The sequence below is a fragment of the Notolepis coatsorum genome (assembly GCF_963971535.1).
Source record: "Notolepis coatsorum genome assembly, chromosome: 1".
NCBI lineage: Eukaryota > Metazoa > Chordata > Actinopteri > Aulopiformes > Paralepididae > Notolepis > Notolepis coatsorum.
In genome coordinates, this window is record NC_140165.1 from 283,081,365 (window position 1) to 283,102,229 (window position 20,865).

Genomic DNA, 20,865 nt, shown 5'->3' on the forward strand with positions numbered 1-20,865 from the left:
TCAGTAAATAAGTTCAAAATCAAGGTCCCAGGTGTAGGTGAAAAAAAGACACAACACAAGACGTTTTCCAAATCGTAATTATGTATTGAATGGAGGTAGGAGTTTAAACCTCCTCCATGGTGCACAGGGGAAAAGGTAGGGGAGGACATACAAGACATACATATAATGCAACTCAACCCAGCTAGACAAACCTTGAGGCTACCGTACTATGCGGCCGTGTGAACATCAGAGAGCACACGGTTCCATACACAAGGCACAGAAACAGGCTGGCACCATCATCAGTCCCTCAGGTCTATGGACTAGGACTAACTGCATGTCCATATCATATGAACATACACACATATATCTAAATCCACGCAGTGGCAAACAAAGGCAACCTCATACACTGAGGTCACTGGAACATGACACACAACAGGAATCCCGACGTGCGTGTGCTGTCCGCTACTTGTGCACCCGCCCCTTCCTGATGTGACTGCCATCAGCTGTCGTTCATCAAGCAATCAGCACCCTTCAGTATAGGGACGGGCAGCACCTGACAGGAAGAGAAGAAGAGATATCATTAGCTCTCATGTTCACACACACACACACACACACAAACGATACTAATCTAATGTTCACATGGTCTTCCAAATACAGTAATAATGATAATGACCAACCCACGTACGTCACAACATGAAACAAGACAAACTGTACTGTGCGGGAGCTTAGAGGACTGTATATAATTATCACCTTAGGGGGTGTGGTAGGATGCCTTAACTCTTAAACTAATTGTACCAAATACACAACTGAGTGAATAACTTAAAATGGAGTCACCTAAACTAGAAAGAGCGAGGAAACTGTTTGAATCATAATGCTTTTATATAAGCAAAAAAGGGGAAAAAAGATACATACAAAATATTGTTATCACGTTACACAATGCCTAATTAAAATACTATTACTAAATTTAGATGGGCGCCCAAATAGTTCTATTAAAGTGTTCTGGCCAAACGTTGCCGCGGTTACCACTGTCAGAGGAACAATTCCCTCTGCAGGATGAGAGAGATGGAGAGAGTTAATAATCCTGGGGGTGAGAAAAGGACCCGGATGAGTTCTGTGATGAGGAGTAGTAGACCGCTGCGTGGTGATGAGGGCGGGAAGACGCTGCCCGGTCCAATAGGCGCCACCAGTCTGCTCCTGCAGACCAGATGCTTCGCTGTGGTGGATCCGAGTGTCTCGCTCCGCTCCGTGGTGCTGCACGGCGCACGCCGACAGCTGCTGCAGACACGCTGGTCCCCTCTGTACCACAGGCTACTGCTATGGCTACTTCTTAGGACTAGTTGTGTCCTTTTACAGCGACACAGACCTTATCTAAATGTTCTCTGGTCTGTGTTATATATCGACTGATATGTCCAGTATAGAGCAGCTATCGAAGCATGAGCCGAAGCTACTTTAGGTATTAGCGCCGAGCTAGCTAGCTTCGGCTAACTGGTAACGATAGATGGGGAATACTATAGTCCGCTGTAATATGCTAATCCCAGACGTTTACTAAACATCAAATTAGCTGGGTACTAAAACTCACTCTCTCTTGGTGGTATAATGTCCGCTTGGTAAGCCACTTTACATACTTGGTCACCGTCAAACTATAGCGTTAACGAGAGCAACGCTGGGTGTACGTCTGCTCTCGCTGGGTGTCCGGTCAAGTTCAACGTCAACAACCTCATAGAGAGGAAGTGACGCATTTACGAGGGAAAACTAAAACCACCTCTGGCCCACTAGATGGCAGCACCGTCATATAACCTGAGATGCCATCAATAGGCAGACAGTGTAACATTATGTGGTAAATAATAACTTAACTCCCACATATTAACTTAAAGGGGGATTATTTTAGGTCTAATTTTACCTAATTGCAGACCCTTCAGCACATGTACAGTAACGGTAATAATCAACGATAAATCACAGGACAATAACAGAAATAATAACAATAATGACAGTCCTGTAATTAAATCAGAATGAAAGTAGATTAAAAGACATAAAAATAATAAATACAATACATGGGCTCTCCCCCCCCCCCCCCTCAGGACCCCTCTTGGACTATACATCCACTACTTCATTCAGCATTAGAAAATTCCAAATTTATATGCGTTCCTTTATCTTATCCACCACAGCTATCCATACTCAGTCCCGGCGCCATGGGCGGGCATTAGGGGGCCGGGCCCGCCCACTGAGTCAGCTGTGCCCACCCTGGTAATTTTTTTTATTTTTTTGTTATTTTTTTTTGTTAATCAAAGTCAACTATCCAAATCTTTAGTCGGGGACAGCCCTAGTGGGCACTGATGTCAACAACAACACTACTGAAGCTAGCACGGCACTCTGTGAGAATTCGTTTTCTACCCTCAAGAACGTCTTTACAGAACATCGCCTTAGTATGCTTCATCGACGCAACTAAGGCCAATTTAATTCAGTTGGCATTTGAGAAGGACTTAACAAAAAAGTTCAGGAATGAGTGGAGGGGCAGTGTTTTAAGAAGATTTCACTCTGTCCCCAAACACCGCTTGCCTCTCTACTTATGATGGTGAGTAGCCTGTGGAGGAATTTTGTTTGCTTTTTTATGCACCTTATTTTTGTCAGTTCAGTTCAGTTTGTCAGTGAATTCAGAAGTGTTGAATAAATGGAGACTTTTCAAAGATATAGAATAGAATAGAATAGAATAGAAATGTATTATCCTGAGGGAAATTTGACACTGCAAATCACTCAACATTAAACATTTAGACAAAACAAGTCACAAATAAGAACAAAACAAATGGCCTAAGAATAGAATAAAATTAAATAGAATAAAAATAGAATAAAGGATACAGTAAATAAATACAGTAAAAATATACTGAAGTCTACAGTAGGTGTAATATTGCACAGTGCTGTTTGATTTGATGATTTGATTTTTATTTAGTACATACAATTTATACAATAGAATAAAAACAATGGGTACAAGGATAACATGTGAAAGTCTGTCGACTTGTTTCCAACATGGTCCCAAGAAGAATACAATAAATCACAAAGAAAGAGTTAAGAAGATAAAATAGATACAACAAGTAGATAAAATAGACAACACAATTTTCTGAAAGAGCCTCATTACACCATGTTCCTGTTCTTCAAGAGTGGTGGCCAAGCACCCTCTGCAACCTATTGTTGCAGATGTCGCTTCACACCCCTCTTGAAGACAGCAATAGTGGGGGAGTTTTGGATGGCCCTGGGCAGAGAGTTCCACAGCCGGCAGGCTGTAGACAGAAAGCCATTCTGTGAATAGGAACCCTTTCTAGGCTCATAAACTGAGAGCTGTCCAGACCGTAACTGTCGTCCGTGGACCTGGCCACGCAGGACAATACGAGAGCATAAATATCTGGGGGCAGATCCATTTAACATTTTATACATATGTCCCAGTTTCAGAAAGGAGACCCTCTGCTCCACAGGGAGCCATCCCACCTCATTGAAGTGACATGGCTCAATATGGGTTCGAGGTGGCAGATTTAGGACCAATCGTATAGTCTTATTTTGGCTGGTTTGTAGCCTGTGTTTACTTTCCACTGTAACACCACTATACCAGTACGTACATGCATAGTCATATTGGCTGAGGATCATGCAGTTGGCAAGCAATTTCATAGTTTCCAGTGATAAGAACCTCTTTTTTCTGTGCAAAAATTTCACCCTTGTGTTAACTTTTTTGATCACCTTCAGGGCCATTGTTTTCCCTGAGAGTGTTTGGTCGAGGTCTGCACCTAGGTATTTAACACAGTCTCTAGACTCGACACTGAAGCCATTACAGCTGATCTCAAGTCGGGAACATTCCTTTAATTTATGTTTTGAGCTGAATAGAATTGACTCAGTTTTTCCAAGGTGAATCGATAATCTGTTGTCAACTAACCATTTGTGAAGGCTTTCCCGCTCCCTACTGAGACCGGCTTGTATTTCTGCCGTGTCGTCTCCAGACACCAGAAGTGCTGAGTCGTCAGCATACAGTAGGAGTCTGCAGGATACTGCAGACACCATGTCATTAACATATAGTGAAAAGAGCAATGGAGCAAGGATGCTGCCTTGCGGCACCCCACATGTTATTTCATTATATGAAGATGCGACACCATTTAGTTCAAGTTCAAGTTCTTTAATAGTTGTCATACAGAAGTACAGAATACTTTCATACAAAATGCTTCTTACTGTTACGCTCCAGAGACTGTGCTAGACAAGATAGTATCAAATAACATAATAACATAATATAGCATGAATTTAGAAGAAGAAAATGAGGTCACAGTTGTTCGGTATAGACATATGTACAATGTTCTGAGTTACCATATAATATACAATACACAACTATGCAGTGTACTAATGTACAGTACTATCTAGTGCAAAGCAGAAATGGGATGAGGTACAATTTTAGGTACAATTTACAGTAAGGTGTACGAGTTGTAGTGCAATCCTTCATCCATAAATATAAAGTGTGGGGAGTGGGTGCTACAGTGTGTTTGTTTAAAGTGGGTGTGTGCTATAAAGTGTGTGTAGTGGGTGCTACAGTGTGTTTGTTTAAAGTGAGTGTGTGCGTGTGGATGTGTGTGCTATGTGTGTTTGGTGGTTGTTGTTGTGTAGTGTTCATTCATTGTTCGTTTAGCAGCCTGATGGCCTGGGGATAGAAGCTACTTCTGAGTCTTTCTGTGCTCGCCTTGAGACTCCTGTATCGCTTGCCTGACGGCAGCAGTTCAAAGAGGCAGTTGTTCGGGTGGCTCGAGTCCTTAATAATTCTCTTAGCCTTCCCCTTGCAACGCTTGTAGTAAATGTTCTGGAGGGTGGGGAGCCCCCCTCCAATTGTGCGTTCGGCTGAACGTGTCACTCTTTGTAGTCTGCTTTGGTCTTTTGCAGTGCTATTCCCAAACCAGGAGGTGATGTTGCCGGTCAAGATGCTCTCTATTGTACATGAGTAGAAGTTCTTAAGGATCTTCTGGCTGACTTGGAACTTCCTTAGGCGCCTGAGGAAGTAGAGGCGTTGTCGTGCCTTCTTCACCACACTGTTAATGTGTATGGTCCATTTCAAGTCCTCGGATATGTGGGCTCCGAGGTACTTGAAGCTGTTGACTCTCTCAACCGGTGCCCCGTCGATGCTGAGGGGGCTGTAGTCCTTGACCCCCGACCTCCTGAAGTCCACAATCATCTCCTTTGTTTTGCTGACGTTCAGGGAGAGGCTGTTTTCCTGGCACCATCCCGCCAGGACCTTGACCTCTTCCAGGTAGGCCCTCTCGTCGTTGGCAGAGATCAGGCCCACCACCACTGTGTCGTCAGCAAATTTGACGATTGTATTGCTACTCCGCTGAGCCACACAGTCGTGTGTGTACAGGGAGTAGAGGAGGGGACTCAGAACACAGCCCTGGGGGGCCCCTATGTTGAGGGTGATGGATGAGGAGGTGCAGTTGCCTGCTCTCACCACCTGGGGTCTGCCAGTCAGGAAGTCCAAGACCCACTGGCAGAGGTCATAGCCCAAGCCCAGGTCCCTGAGCTTGGCTATGAGTATGGAGGGGACTATGGTATTGAATGCCGAGCTGTAGTCGATGAATAGCATTCTCACATAGTTCCCCTGCCTCTTGTCCAGGTGTGATGCTGCTGTGTGCAGCACATGGGATATGGCGTCCTCCGTGGACCTGTTGGGGCGGTATGCAAATTGCAGGGGGTCCATGTTGATGGGGAGGGAGGAGCAGATGTAGCCCTTTACTAGCTTCTCAAAGCACTTCATGGCTATGGAGGTGAGAGCTACAGGGCGGTAGTCGTTGAGGCAAGCAGGCTTGGATTTTTTGGGTACAGGGATAATAGTGGACTTCTTCAGGCAGGTGGGGATGACAGCCTGTTCTAAGGACAGGTTAAATATGTCAGTGAATACTGGGGCCAGTTGGTCGGCACAGACTTTTAGGACGCGGCCGGGGATGCCGTCCGGACCTGCTGCCTTCCTGATATTCACTTTTTTAAAGGTCCGCCTCACCTCATGCTCTGTTACCCTGAACACTGCGCCTCCATCAGCAGCCGACCCCCCCCCCCCCATTGCCGAGGCTTGTGAGCTGGTGTTGTTATTACCAGCATCAAACCTCGCATAGAAGGTATTGAGGTCGTTTGCTAAGGAGATGTCACTGTTCAGTTTGAGGGAGGCGCCTTTGTAGTCTGTCATCGTTTTGAGCCCCTGCCACATAGCTCTAGAGTCAGCTTGTTCAAACTGGAGTTCAATTTTATCCCTGTAGCGCCGTTTGGCCTCTGACACTGTCCTCCTTACGTTGTGTTGCGCCACCTTGTGGTCGTTCATGTTGCCTGCCACTAGGCCGTCATTGTATGCTTTGGTGCGCTCTCTCAGAGCTTCACGGACGGATTTGTCTACCCAGGGTTTTTGATTTGGGTAAACTTTCATTTTGGTAGTGGGGATTGTTTCTTTCACCCTAGTACAGACATAGTCCAGCACTGTCTCCGTGTAGGCATTAATGTTATCTGTGTCGCGGAATACAATCCAGTCTGTGTTGTGAAACACTGACACTAGTGTATCCTCTGACGTCACATCCCATTTCTGCACCTCTCGCGAGACTACGGGAGTACTTTTAATTCTTTGTCTGTACTTTGGTGTAAGGAAAATGGATGCGTGATCTGACTTGCCAAAGCCACTATCAGAATGAGCCTTGTAGCCACCTTTAAATTGCGTGTAACAGTGATCTAGGATGTTACCGCCTCTGGTGTTGCAAGTCACATGCTGGTAGAAATCAGGCAATACCTTTCTCAGATTGGCGCTATTGAAATCTCCCAGTACTAAAATGGCGGCGTTAACGTTCGTCGCTTGTATATTGTTTACCTCGTCGTGTAGTCTGGAGAGCGCGGCGTTGTTGTTGGCTTGCGGTGGAATGTACACTCCGACCAGGATGATCGCCGTTAACTCCCTCGGGAGGAAGAAAGGACGACACTTGATGGTTATATATTCCAGTTCTGGGGAGCAGTGATTGGATAATTCCTTCACATTCGTTGGATCACTCCAATTTTGTTAAACATGAAGGCAATACCTCCACCACGTTGTTTACCGGACTCTGATTGTGTCCGATCCTTCCTATGGATAAAGAAATGATCCGCTGGTTGAATCGCGTGATCTGGAACCCCCGGTGTTAGCCATGTTTCGGTGAAGCAAAGGACATTGCAGTCCCTAACGTCTCTTTGATATTGAATCCTTGCTCGGATGTCATCCAGTTTATTGTCTATTGATTGTACATTGGCTAGCAATATACTGGGAAGTGGTGTACGGTGTCGTCTGGATCTCAGCCTGTTTCGGATCCCAGCCCTTTTTCCTCGTCTTCGCGGCGGCTTTTGGTGGTCTTGTCCATGGCCGGCATAACAAAGGATCTCGGTGGGCCATTTCTGCTGTTCAGCGATCCGATCCAGAGAGCAATCCAAACGGTAAGTTTTTCTTAATCCAATGTCAATGATTGACTGACGGTCATACACATATAATGCACCAACAGTTGGTGCAAATAAAACTCCTAATACTATAAAAATTAACAAAATAAAGCACAGTCTCGTCGGAGCGATCAGAGAGGCAGCCATCAGAGCAGCGCCAGGTGGTTTCAGCTGTTTATGTTCACAACCTGGGTCCTCCCAGTCAAGTACGACCTGAACCATCTCACCGACCCATCGTCCATCCCACAGGCTTTGAGCTTCTCAAGCAGGATCTGATGGTCAACAGTATCAAACACTTTCTGCAGGTCAATCAGAACCATGCCAGTTCGTTTGCCACAGTCCATCTGGGTTCGAATATGGTCAGTGAGATCAATCAGGCAAGCATCCGTAGAATACCCAGGGCGAAAGCCAGACTGGAATTGATAAAGGAGATCTGTCTGTTTAAGAAAATCTGATATTTGATTAAATATGACCTTCTCAAGAATTTTGGAGATGACGCTGAGAATAGAAACTGGACGATAGTTTCCCTCGTTTGTCCTATCTCCTTTTTTGTGTAGTGGAACCACTCTGGCACATTTTAAGTCGTCGGGTACGATACCCTGTTTCAGTGATAGGTTTAACAAGTAGGAGTCCAGGAAGATGGTAACTGTCACTCTGTGCTCAGTGATGCAGTGAGGCACAGTGATGCATTGTATAGTCTGATGGCTGTCGGAATGAAGGACTTCCTGTGCCGTTCAGTGCTGCATTTAGGTAGTGTGAGCCTATAACATCCTCCTGTCAGCCAAGTCTGTGTATAGTGGGTGGGAGGGGTTTTCCCTGATGGCCTGGAGCTTAGCAAGGTTCCTCCTCTCCGCCACCCTCGCTAGAGTCCAGCTCCACCCCAACCACGCTACTGGCCTTCTTGACCATCTTATCCAGCCTGTTTGTGTCCCCTGCTCTCAGTCCGCTGCCCCAGCAGGTCTGTTATAATATATATATCCATTCAGTCTGTTTTTGTATAAGTGAAAGTTCTTAAGATAGAGAGAAATTAGATTTTTCAATTGCCTCTCTGCTGTTTAGTTCAGCACCGTGGGCAGCGCCAAGCAAGCCACAGTGCCGCTGTCCCAGCTGAAACGTATAAAAGGGAACCCGTGTTGAAAAACCATTGTGCCCCCCCCGAGAATATTTTATGCCCCCCCACTAATTTGTTTCTGCAGCCTGGTCTGTCCATACTGCTATGCTGGCTTCATTAACACCTAAAATTCGTGCAGTGGATATCTCTAGATAAATCACATCGAGATAGGTGAGAACCCATGCCTTCCGGCACATTTTATCCGGTTGAATCCAGCGTGACGCTATCAACTTTTTGGCAGCCGTAAGACCCGCCAAAATGAGTCTCTTTACATGTACAGAGGTCGATAACTGAGAAACATCATTCAACAACAATACAGAAGGCAGTGTCGGTATGGTCAGAGACAAATTCTGATAATTGAGTAGTGACATTTTCCCAGAAAGTCTTGACAGGAGGGCATTCCCAATACATATGCATATATGTACCAATAGCATCGTTTGAACACAAGGAGCATCGAGAGTCCGGTCTGAGACCCATTAGGTGCAATCGTCTAGGGGTCAGGTAAGTCCTATGAATAAAGTTAAGATTAATCTGTTGGTGATCTGGGTTGCGTGATGATAGCCGAACATTTTCCCAGACTGCATCCCAATCAAAATCTACTTCCAGGTTTGGGATATCCTTCCTCCAGACCGAGTCTAGGGGAAGGACCTTATATGAGGACGTAAGTAAGTGGCGATAAAAGTCAGAGACGAAGCCTCTCGACGTCTCCTTGTCATAAAATAATTTGTGAAATCTGTGGTGCTCAAGTGGAATATCTAATGGAACTCTGTGAGCCTTCAAAGCTGCTCTTATTTGTAGAGAGAAGAGATAAGTGGAACTGGTGAGGTCAAATTTGTTGAATATATCTCGATAACTGCGGAGACCATGGTCATCGAAGATATCGCCCAATGTGTGTATGCCTTTCTTTTCCCATCCAGGGTATCTGATAGGTTGTTTTCCAATAAGGATTAAATTGTTATTAAATAGGTGAGAATGCCTGTGCCATTTATGGTGGTTAGTACACTTTTTCTGTGTGTCACGCCATATCCGGATCACATGTGTAATAAGAGGGCCAAATCTTAAGTTGCATTGCTTAATTGATAAGTTGGTGTACACTATATCCTGCAGTCTATGTGGTGCCACTATGTTCTCCTCTAATGGTCTCCAGGATACCGCTGCTTGAGAATCAAACCAGTTGATCAGTGGTCTCAACGAGAACGCTTTAAAGTAATAATTGAAGTCTGGAAAGGCTAAACCCACGTCGGATTTATTTCTCTGTGCAGTGGATCTTTTTAATCGCGTACGTTTGTTGTTCCAAATAAATGTATATGCAGCGGAGTGTAGTTTTTGCCAGTAACCAGCAGGGGGGGGGGGGGGGGGGGGTAACGGCAACATTGAGCTGATGAAATTAATTCTGGGCAAAACATTCATCTTAACTATTGACGCTCTGGCCTGTAATGAGTTTTTTTTATTTTGACCACCTGCCGAAGTCATTTGTGATCCTGTCTCGCAATCCGGAATAATTATAGTTCACCATTTGGCTTATAGTGGGGAATATTTCAACTCCAAGACATTTAAAGTGTTCTACCATGGGTATATTTGCTGGGAGGAAGGTAGCCTTCGCAGTCACATTGAGTGGAAGGAAGGTCGATTTTGGCCAGTTTATCTTAAATCCCGATAGATTGCCAAAATCATCTATTACTTTGAGAAGATGAGGTAGGGAGGTGGCAGGGTTTTGCATGAACAAGATTACATCATCTGCATATAAGCTAATGTGATGCTGTGTGCCCTTAATTGAGATCGGTGCTATGGACTGGGATTGTCTTATGTACTGTGCTAAAGGTTCAAGGGATAGAGCAAATAGTCCGGGACTAAGAGGACAACCCTGTCTGGACAAGCGCGACACAGGGAAGAGTGGAGAGCAGAATGTACCTGTTAAAATCATGGCCGATGGATCTGTATATCTGTTGGCATTTCTGTTATACATATGCTACAGTTAAAACTCAAACTGCATATGATCGGCACGATCCTCAAGCATGTATGCATGAAAGGGGGCGGGGGACGTCGTTTCTGATTATTGATTACCAATAACCGCGTTAGCCTCATTAGCCTCATTCATTGATCGGATGGATGGCTATCAAAACAAGGCCCGATCGGGATGTACTTTACCTGAAAAATATCTTACCGTGGGCCGGTGGGATCCCCCAAAGCATTTCCCCGTTATCGATCGCCATCTGGTAGATCGATATGTCCATTGGCTGATGATAAATCCCCTTATTGCATAGTGAAATATGCGATCCAAAACGTAATCCAAGCTACAGGCTGCACATCCAGAATCGAGCTAACTGAAAACTCCATTGAAAGTAAAAAAAAAATAGTCCACCGTTCAGCCACAGGGCACACTCCATTATCACGACAGCGCCCGTAAGAGGATCTGGCCGGTAATGCACGTTGGCAAATTCAAAGAGTAGGGTACATCTGCAGTGCCGCTCGGCGACCTTGAATAGGTTATTAAAATGGAATAAAAGCTAAAACAACTTGCCACAGATATATCCGTGCTTCTGTCCACAACGGGTGGAATCGAAACACGGAGATCTCCGTGGTCGGGCGCCATTGTGTTAACAATAAAGCATCTATATAGTGTTTAGCGAACAGAAGGCCACACCCCCTCAGCCTAGTGAGAGTTGGCTGTGCTCAGAGAGGGTGACATAGAACACTCAAGAATAACAAATCAAATGATACAGCTGAAGCTGGGAAAAAAAGTACTCATCCCACAATAAGCAATTTATGACTGAATAAATTAAAATTGTACTGGATCTTTAATGTTCTGTTTGTGTGTACACACACAAATAAACCTGTGTGTGTGCGTGTGTGTGTGTGTGTGTGTAGACCGGAGGATGGTGCCCGCCCACCTGCCCCTGGCCTGGACCCATAGCTCTCCTCTGGAGGAGCAGAAGTTCATATCTCTGTTGGAAGACATGGCCAAGACCTTCCAGCCCCACTGAGCTACAGTAGCAGCAACTCAACATTAGCATAATACTGGCTACCACTACACCACAGCTAACACCAGTGAACTACCAGGATTACAGCAGTAGCATATACTAGCTACCACTACACCACAGCTAACACCAGTGAACTACCAGGATCACAGCAGTAGCATACTAGCTACCACTACACCACAGCTAACACCAGTGAACTACCAGGACCACAACATTAGCATACTAGCTACCACTAACACCAGTCTACATACACCTGACCAGAGCTTGGGTTACCAATGGAATCCTCGCCTGAAATCATCGAAGTTCCATTATAAGCCAGTACTTATTTTGTGGTATACATTTGTGGTGGCCAATTCACAATTAGACAGTCCAACCACAAATAGATATCCAAACTGATAACATGTTAAAAGTTCTTGTTGTGTTCTTGTGTTGAATGTACATAGTCCTTTCCTCTGTATCTTACCCTTCCCAGCATTGCCAACACCACAGACAACCCAAGAACCTGTGAGGGACTTAACTCAACGCTTTGTATTCCTCATGGAACATCAAGTCAAGTCAAGAGTTTTATTTGTCACGGCATACAAGCATACGGTGAAATGCGGGAGGTCATGCCCGCAGCGATTGTGCAATAAGATAAAGCTGTGACTGATAAAGCGCTTCCATTACCTCCTGTATCCGTCTCGTCTTCTCCGTGTCAGTCCTTCTGCCCCAGTCTCCTGTCCCTGTGGGTTCTTCATCCTTCCTCACGTGTCTTGTGGGTTCCATGTCATCACTGTTAAGTTACTGCTGTTGTCATGTCCAGTCCTACTCCCCACTCCTTTTCATCTAGAGGTTATTGGTTGCTGCGTTAACTTACGAGCCGATTGATAAGATACTGTATTATTATTCTTAAGGTGTTTTCCATAAGCCCAAGTGAATGGGTCTCAATTGATGTGAATTGTTGTTATTTATTTATTTCTACCTATTGGCTTACAATGGAATGAAGATGATCCAACGCCGATTTTGGAGAAACCCAAATCTACAGTCCCAGAACAAAATACATACTGTACATACAACCTATCCATAATGCTGGGATCAGCTATTTGTAATGGCCTTGTAACAAGCTATTTTATTAAACGAACACGTTTTTGTTACTCAACGAGGTCAACGTTGTATGGATTACTATACCTACTTGACTTACAACAGTATTAGGAGAGCAGTGGTCAATGATGCTGCTGCTCTGGGTTGGGGTTTTAAAGACTCCCCTGTCTTTTGATGATAGAGGGAGCACTCTTTGGATCTACAAACACACACACTTAGCCCAACACACAGAACCTTGTGGCTTAATAGAAGTTGTCTCATCAGATGGGAATCTGATGTGTGACCCAGGTCACTCACGCCCACATGTGTTGCACTGAGGTCCAATGCAGACAAGTTCCTAATCACTACTACAAAGCTGTAAAACTAATCATATATTGTGCTCAAATTAAACTCTTAACAAATTGAACTTGAGGCTTGAGATGAAGTGTTGTATTAGTTGTGTGCCTTTTACACAGCAGATAACATCACTTGATACGTGCAATGAGATTTATTTATTTATCCATTTATTCATAAAGTACTGGTATCTGCCGAGCACCTTATACATGGTTAATGTTTACATTTAATTGTAAAAATAACTAAATAAAATAAAGTTGACCATTTATTTTGTAAATGCATGCTTGAATAAAGAAAATAAAATAACCAACTAGTCCTTTTCTTAATATACACAGCTACAGTATGTAGCATATGTCCTCTACAATAGTTTTTGTAGAGGTATGATACTATTTAAAATGTTTTAATTTAATTTGATCCATCAGTGGCAAACATTCCCACAATGTTGAATGAAATTCAGATTATCTTTCCCTAACCGTCATGGTGTCTTGGGTTTCCCAACAGAGAAAGTACAATACCTGGAAATTGTCCTAATTGACCCATCTCAAGCCCTGCCCCCTTTTCTTGATCCTCCAATCACAACTGTTGCTTCAGGGTTCGAGATAGGTCAATTGTATTCCATACTTTCCAAAACTCTGCCCCAGCCTTTAGTTAGACTTGAGGGCTTGCTATGCAAGACTAACACTTCCCCTACGTACAAAAGGAACCTTGTGTTTTGTCCCTGAGAGATAGTCAAACAAACACAACCAGAATAACAGGTCATCATATCTTTATTAAACCATAATTTCTTTTCTCCTTCGAACCCGACAAGACAGGCGCAGGGAGACTAGAGTCAGTACTGTATTATCAACAAAAGTTCTCTTTAAAAATACAATTATTAGAGATATACAATGACAACAATATATTGGAACAGCACGTTTCTTTTACAAGCAGCAGGACAGGAAAAGAAAATGACAACAACAATAACCAGAAAACTTTCTTCTTTCTTCAATTTACAGAGTTTACAGATCGGGGTGATTGAAAGAGGCTTCAAGTCAAAATGAAGGTTCTACTGTTTGATGAAGTGAAATGGACAAAATAAAAATAGAAAATCACTAACCTCAAAACATGACAAACCCCTACTAACAAAGTGTTGTTGAACCATAGCCTACCAAAAAAGTGATGTTGAACCATAGCCTACTAACAAAGTAGTGTTGAACCATAGCCTACCAACAAAGTGATGTTGAACCATAGCCTACCAACAAAGTGATGTTATCACATAGCTTACCAACAAAGTGATGTTGACCCATAGCCTACCAACAAAGTGATGTTATCACATAGCTTACCAACAAAGTGATGTTGACCCATAGCCTACCAACAAAGTGATGTTATCACATAGCTTACCAACAAAGTGATGTTGACCCATAGCCTACCAACAAAGTGATGTTGAACCATAGCCTACCAACAAAGTGATGTTATCACATAGCCTACCAACAAAGTGATGTTATCACATAGCCTACCAACAAAGTTATGTTGAACCATAGCCTACCAACAAAGTGATGTTGAACCATAGCCTACCAACAAAGTGATGTTATCACATAGCCTACCAACAAAGTAATGGTGAACAAGTCCTGCCCTTCTCTTTCAAGACTAACTTTTCCTCCATTTGCTTCCGAGCAGACAGCCCAGATAGAGAAACTGTGATGAGATGTATTTTCTATTCAACAAGAGAAAAGGAAGGCTCAAGAGTCCCGATTGTACTGCTGCAAAACAATCATAGTTAACCCTGCGTGTCCCTGATGACGCGTGACTGACAATAAATATTTTTGTATAACATCTCCCAAGTCAAGCCGAAATGAGATTCAAATGGCCATTAATCTCAGTAGTCATTTTCATAATTTAATTTGTACTTACTTTTTGTATTTCCTACACTCCGAGCCCATTGCCTTGAATGGTAAATATTTCACTTCTGACATGAATATTCATGCATAGAGGGGATTGGTGATTTCAAATGATTTCAAATTCATAGGATACACATTCCATGCCTGCAGTACCACGTGAGACATAGAGGGCACACTTTCGTTTTCCCAGTTTTAGAGTGTCAACACAATATTCTAACAGTCCATATCCAGTTTAAGGTCCTGTTTCAGGTACATGTGCATCTTGCTGTAACCCCATAACTGTAGCTACATATCACAGTCGGGCAAACAAAAATATGATATGAACTTAAGATCCCTTGCATGATGTTATGTCATGTAATTTCTAGGGCTGTCAGTTTATCGCGTTAATTAGATTAATTAATTACACAGCAAATAATCGCGTTATGAAAATTAACTCAATTTATTACAATTTTTTTTTAATGTTTTAATATGGTCCATTTGCATGTTCTTGGTATCTGATTCTAGGGACATCTATGAATCTCAGGGAATGTATATTCCCAATTTCCCAGTGTCAGAAATACTGTGGGCTAGATCCACAAAGAATGGATTGCACGGTGCAAGTTGCACCCTTACTTACAATTCATTATGAATTGAAAATGGGGGACCCTGATGTAAACAAGACGAAAGTCTTACTCTGGTCTGCATTCCCTTAACAATTGTGTGTATTGAGCCGTACTGTATTGTACCCATTCTGCAATCTGTTAATAACATTTTCATTCAATCAATCAATCTGCGCGGTGATTGATTGAATGAACATTTTATTTTGAGTAAATTGTAATGAACCAAATGAGAATATCAATACATTTTTTTTTATCTTTGACTGTGAATAACACCATGCTCAAATTGACCAGACCTGAAAAATCTAAGCAAATTAATAGATGGAAGATGATTAAACGGAAGGTTTTGTAGATACAGTACTGAATTCTGCCATCCGGACACATGCAATTTGAAATATGATTATAGAATATAGAATATGAGGCATAAAATGGTAATGCGATTAAAATGCGATTAATTAGATTAATTAATTACAAATCCTGTAATTAATTAGATAAATTTTTTTAATCGCCTGACAGCACTAGTAATTTCATTTGACTTACTCCGAAGCATTCTATATTACCTCAACTCGAATGTGACTGTTTCTAGCGCAGCGTTACATATTCATCAGACCGGCACATCTTGATACTTTCACGGCCGCGCCTACTTTCGGGGGAAACACAGACCGTTCCTGTTGACCGGCGTTGTATTTGGCCTGTATAAAAACTGTTGGCAGAACAACACTGGCCACCATTGAGCGTTTGCTTGTGAAAAGTTAGGTTTGATCCATTTTCAGGCTTCTTCATGGTGTCATGGTGTTTCCCCATTCAGCTGCAGGATATTTCCTCATTTCCCTACCTGGACATTTAATATCACTTATGAATCTCCAAGTGAAGATTTCTGGGCCTCGATAGTCTTGCCCTATAGTTTATGAACAAACGCCATCTAATTGCTATGTATTCCCTGAGTTGTTTTCCCCCCCAAAGAGGCGTGGTGCGACCAAAAGAGAGGCACGGTGCGACCAAAAGAGAGGCGCGTGGATCAGAATTCAGTGCGGATGATGTATCGCCGGTCTGATGAATACATCCGGGGACCAATAAGTTCACATCCTGATCACAAAAATAGAATTCACACAGTGTGTAAAACCCAGCAGTAAACAGAACAAGGATCATGCCTCGGTATCATGGCTAGTATCCGTAGCAGAGATCCTAGACGTCACGTTCGGGTTTCTCAAATCTGGGATACGAGGGGGGTATTTGAAAGAGGAAATGTGTTTCCGCGCGACAACTCCAAAATGTTATACTTTTGTGTATCCCGAATAGAAATATGATCACATCCACCGTGTGATATCCTTAGATTGTGACATGGAGAAGCACGATGTATCACACGTGCAAATGATGTCACATTTTGCAGTCAAGTCACTGTGGGATGTTGACCTTCCGTCTATTCTAACGCTATGTGACATCAGAGCATGACATCATCACTCGCATCACTTTGTTTTTCATTGCATGGGAATGAAAATTACGAAAATGGGCACAAAGGAAGTAAACCACCGTAAAAGAAAATAGATAAATACATTGCTACAAATAGAAAATATACACTACATGATCCAAAAAGACTGGAATGTGACTATGTTTTGAAATCAGGAATTCCAAAGTTATAATTATCTTTTTTCACCTACAATAAGGCAAGCGTTAGTCTATACCACGATCACATATTAGCCGTATTTATTTACAAGGGACGCTACATGAGTGGAGTCCAGCCGTTTTCAAAGCAAACCTCTCCTGTGAGAAAAGAAATACAAATAATAATAATAATAAAAAACAATCAGAGCTTTACAAAATGTTTGTTACATTTAAATACATGTTTGTTTTTTAGTTTTTTCCTTCAAAACCACAATTTGTGCAATTCAGTGCAGTGGAGAGAACCCTATAGGGGGTGAGACAGAAAGATAGAGATCATAGACGTGTTGAATCCAGTGAAAACAGAGTGGAAGGAGAGGAATGGAAGCACAGGTCTATGTTACAAAGCAGAGTGAGTGACGTAGAGAGTGTTTTACAGAAGGCCTGGGACATGCATCCTTCTCTCGTTAAGGCTTTCAAGGAAACACAGTCTCAAATTGATCCACAATTCTCATGGGAACAACTTCACAACGTCGACATTAAGCGCTACACGGACATTTTGTCGAGTACCGGTTCAGTACCTCAGTGCTTTTCTAACGAGACCAAAAAAACAACACAAATGTCATTTTTTAAAGAAAATTATTATAACTGAAAATCTTATACTCAATAGACATCAGTCTTTTTTTTTAACAACATACAGGACAATTTCTTAGTTTTTCAATATCTAAAAAGGTGATGAGGTCGAAGTTTTTTTTTTTAAGTTTTCTTTTGAGGTTTGTACTTTTTATCATGATGGAGTAAAGGGACGGAGCTTTGCTTTGTGTTGCTATGGTTATGGTTACCGCCCCCGCAGTTCTTACCAAGAGACCCCGCCCAGTGATAACAGCCTACCTTGTAATACCTCCTGAGATGATCAAGTGATTTAAGGCCAACTAGTGAAAGAGAGACAGAGACAGAGAGAGAGAGAGAGAGAGAGAGAGAGAGAGAGAGAGAGAGAGAGAGAGAGAGAGAGAGAGAGAGAGAGAGGACTAAATAAGACAGACAAAACTGATCTGTTTTGATCAGCGGGTGATGTTACTTGTGCCAACTATTTCAACTGCTGTATACGGCATAGACGTGTGGGTACACAGACACTGGGAATCTCCCGCTGTAAAGTGTAGTGTTGCTACCGTCTAACATACAGCAGTGGGGCATAGTGACACGCTAAGATGAGAAATGTGACGAGCCTGTGTGCGTTCACAGGTACTAGTGGTTTTGGGGGGGGAAACACAATACTACAGTACAGGATGATCAACGTTGACCTTTGTCAAAAAGGAACTCAAATCAGATGTATTTGTACGTAAACACTAAGATCAATACCGTTTCCTCCCACGTTTGGAGGGGGAGGAATCACCTCAATACACACTCGCTCACACAGGCACACGCGTGCGGGCGAACATTATACCATTGTGCTTAGGATTCTGTCAGATTAAATGCATATACACTCTAGAAATCCAGAGCTGGGCAGGTCGCCGTCATTCACACCTACTTTCATTGTGACGTTTAGTGAATTGCAAGGAGAGTAAGTACTGGGCTATTGATGGATTATGGATGAGAGCTAAGCTATTTACACCACATTTACACTCACACACTGTCACACACACACACTGTCGCACACACTGTCACACACACACACACACCCCCCCCCCATGGTATGCCTGGCTGTGGTTGACAGTGTGCAGGCATAGAAGGGGGAAGAGGAGATATATGGTCTCCATGACAACAGCAGTCCCCAGGTCAGACACCTGTCAGTAGAACACGGGTGGAGTTTAGGGACCCAAGGGGGTGGGACCATTCAGCGGGAGAAGCCAGTTGCTATGCTACAGCCAACCACCTGCGTCATATCCCAGATCTGTGGGGAGAAACAGCCAATCACAATGTAAGTGATTGTAAAGCACCAATTACAAAGCTTGCATTTCAGAAACGATTGTTAACACTTTCAGCGCCACGCTATATCCCCATCTGCGCTGCCGTGGGCCACGCTTAACACTTTGATTGCCTAAGGCTAAATTCATGATATACCATCCGTTGCCAGCTCTATTTAACATGGAGAAGTTCCCCTTCTTTGCAGGGCTATAACTTTTTAAATTCTATTGCTAGATTGCCATTATTAGGGCCCATTCAAGGTCCTATATGTATTGTTCATGGTGTAGCAACGTTAAACTTTTTCATTCACATATTCATACTAAAATATGGTCTAAGGTATAAGTATGTTTTCATCTCTTTCTGCAGCTTTCTCCAGAACGTGATTTATAGCCCCAAATGCATTATATTGATGATGAAATACAGTTTGATAGCAATCGGCGTGATATAAAAAATTCCAACTGGACGTACTTCTGGAAGTTACTACACGTCATCTGATGTTGACCGGATGGGCGAGGGGGCGTTTATAATTCCGTGGGCAGCGTTATACCATTCATCTAATGTGGGTCATATGTTCATCAGATCAGTTAGTATCGAACACGGTAATATTACACGCTAAAACTCACCCCAGTCTCCTCGGGCCGTTGGGCGATCAGCGTGGGGTAGACAGTTTTCCATTATGGGATGTCGAAATACCCGGTCCATTTCCAGGTTGTATAATAGTATATACGTCCAAATCATGTTGTTTATCGAGTTATTGGCAACGGATCGCTATGTATTGTGTCGAGCTCGAGTCCCGGGACCTATAGCGAGTGCCCGGAAGTAATATGGGTGATCACCACTTCATCCACATGACTTCCTGTTTGGCGCTTCTGCCGATCGGCCACCAGATGGCGCTCTTGAACCGCTAGAGGATTGAGAGGAGCTCAGAACTGTGTGTGAAGGCTGCAGAGGGGAAATATGATTCCGATCACAGATTTTTGAAATATTGATATTAAAGACGAGTTAGGGCGTCCTCGGCAACTTTAGCATGGCTAGGAAAGACGCCTAAACAAGTTTTCGGCACTTAAAGTGTTAAGAAGATGGTCATTTTCACGGTGCTTCACGATGTTTGCAGAGCTATATCTATATTCTATATTATAGCTATGGAGACAATACTATGGCTCATTTGACTATCACTGTCACTATCTCTCGTCCAACATGTAAAAGAAATAGTACATTTTCTCATATATACGTTTGCGTGTTATCCCGTGGTGAATATTGTATAGTTTCAGAGTGATCCTGGCTAATTCCTGGAAGCTGAGTTATGGAGCGCTATGTGCATTTTGCTAAAGGCGTTCACGTTGTTCGCCTGAACACGTTACTATTTCCAAATCAAAGGTATATAATAGGTATTATGTTTCATCATGAAGGCATCAAAGGGGGGGGGTCGTTTTGTGATGCTCTGATCGTCAGCAACGGCATATGTTTTGGAGTACGTGACATATGATTGTTGCGATCGATGTGAAATCATTGTAGGATCAAAGTAGGATTGACGTCATATAGTCCTTACCTTTGCTAGGAGGTATTCCAAAATGAATATTCCAATTGTCTGATCGCGATTTCCAGTATTGATGTCCATCGGGTCCCTGACATGAAATGGGACAAACTATGCATCAAGTGTGCTGGACGTGTTCCAAGTGGCTCGAATGAAGCATTTCACTTGCCCGGGTCCCATTCTCCGCCCGAACTATATAAAATGTAACACACAGTGTGTGAAATAAGGTTTCAAAGGGTAGGCGATACTGCCACCTAGCAGGATTCGACCGGCATTGCAATCTGGAGGTCTCAGAATGAGTCCCAATGATACACCGAGGTCCGTGAGACTGTAGAATATTAAAAATCGAATAAAAGAAAAAAACGATGAAAACCCGAGTATAGTCGGATTTTGGCGCTCAGCCGCTGGCGAGATAACCCGA

At 43.1% G+C, this 20,865-nt stretch overlaps 2 protein-coding genes across 3 annotated transcripts in view; one reads left to right on the forward strand and one right to left on the reverse strand.

Moving 5' to 3' along the window:
- Nucleotides 1-11,526, forward strand: part of dhrs12la (dehydrogenase/reductase 12-like a) — a gene marked incomplete at both ends in the record, with an annotated part of 48,010 nt that extends 36,484 nt beyond the window's left edge. The window contains one exon of the mRNA XM_084322119.1: nucleotides 11,411-11,526. Coding sequence (XP_084178245.1) covers nucleotides 11,411-11,526 — 116 coding nt within the window. The remainder of the gene's footprint in view (nucleotides 1-11,410) is intronic.
- wdfy1 (WD repeat and FYVE domain containing 1) overlaps nucleotides 1-20,865 on the reverse strand; it is a 135,769-nt gene that overhangs the window by 49,785 nt on the left and 65,119 nt on the right. The window contains exon 12 of one of the 2 annotated variants that reach the window (XM_084319350.1): nucleotides 13,683-18,896. The exons of the other annotated variant lie outside the window; for it this stretch is intronic. Coding sequence (XP_084175476.1) covers nucleotides 18,840-18,896 — 57 coding nt within the window. The 3' untranslated portion in view covers nucleotides 13,683-18,839. Of the gene's footprint in view, nucleotides 1-13,682; nucleotides 18,897-20,865 lie in introns of those variants that run through there. 2 annotated transcript variants of the gene reach the window in all.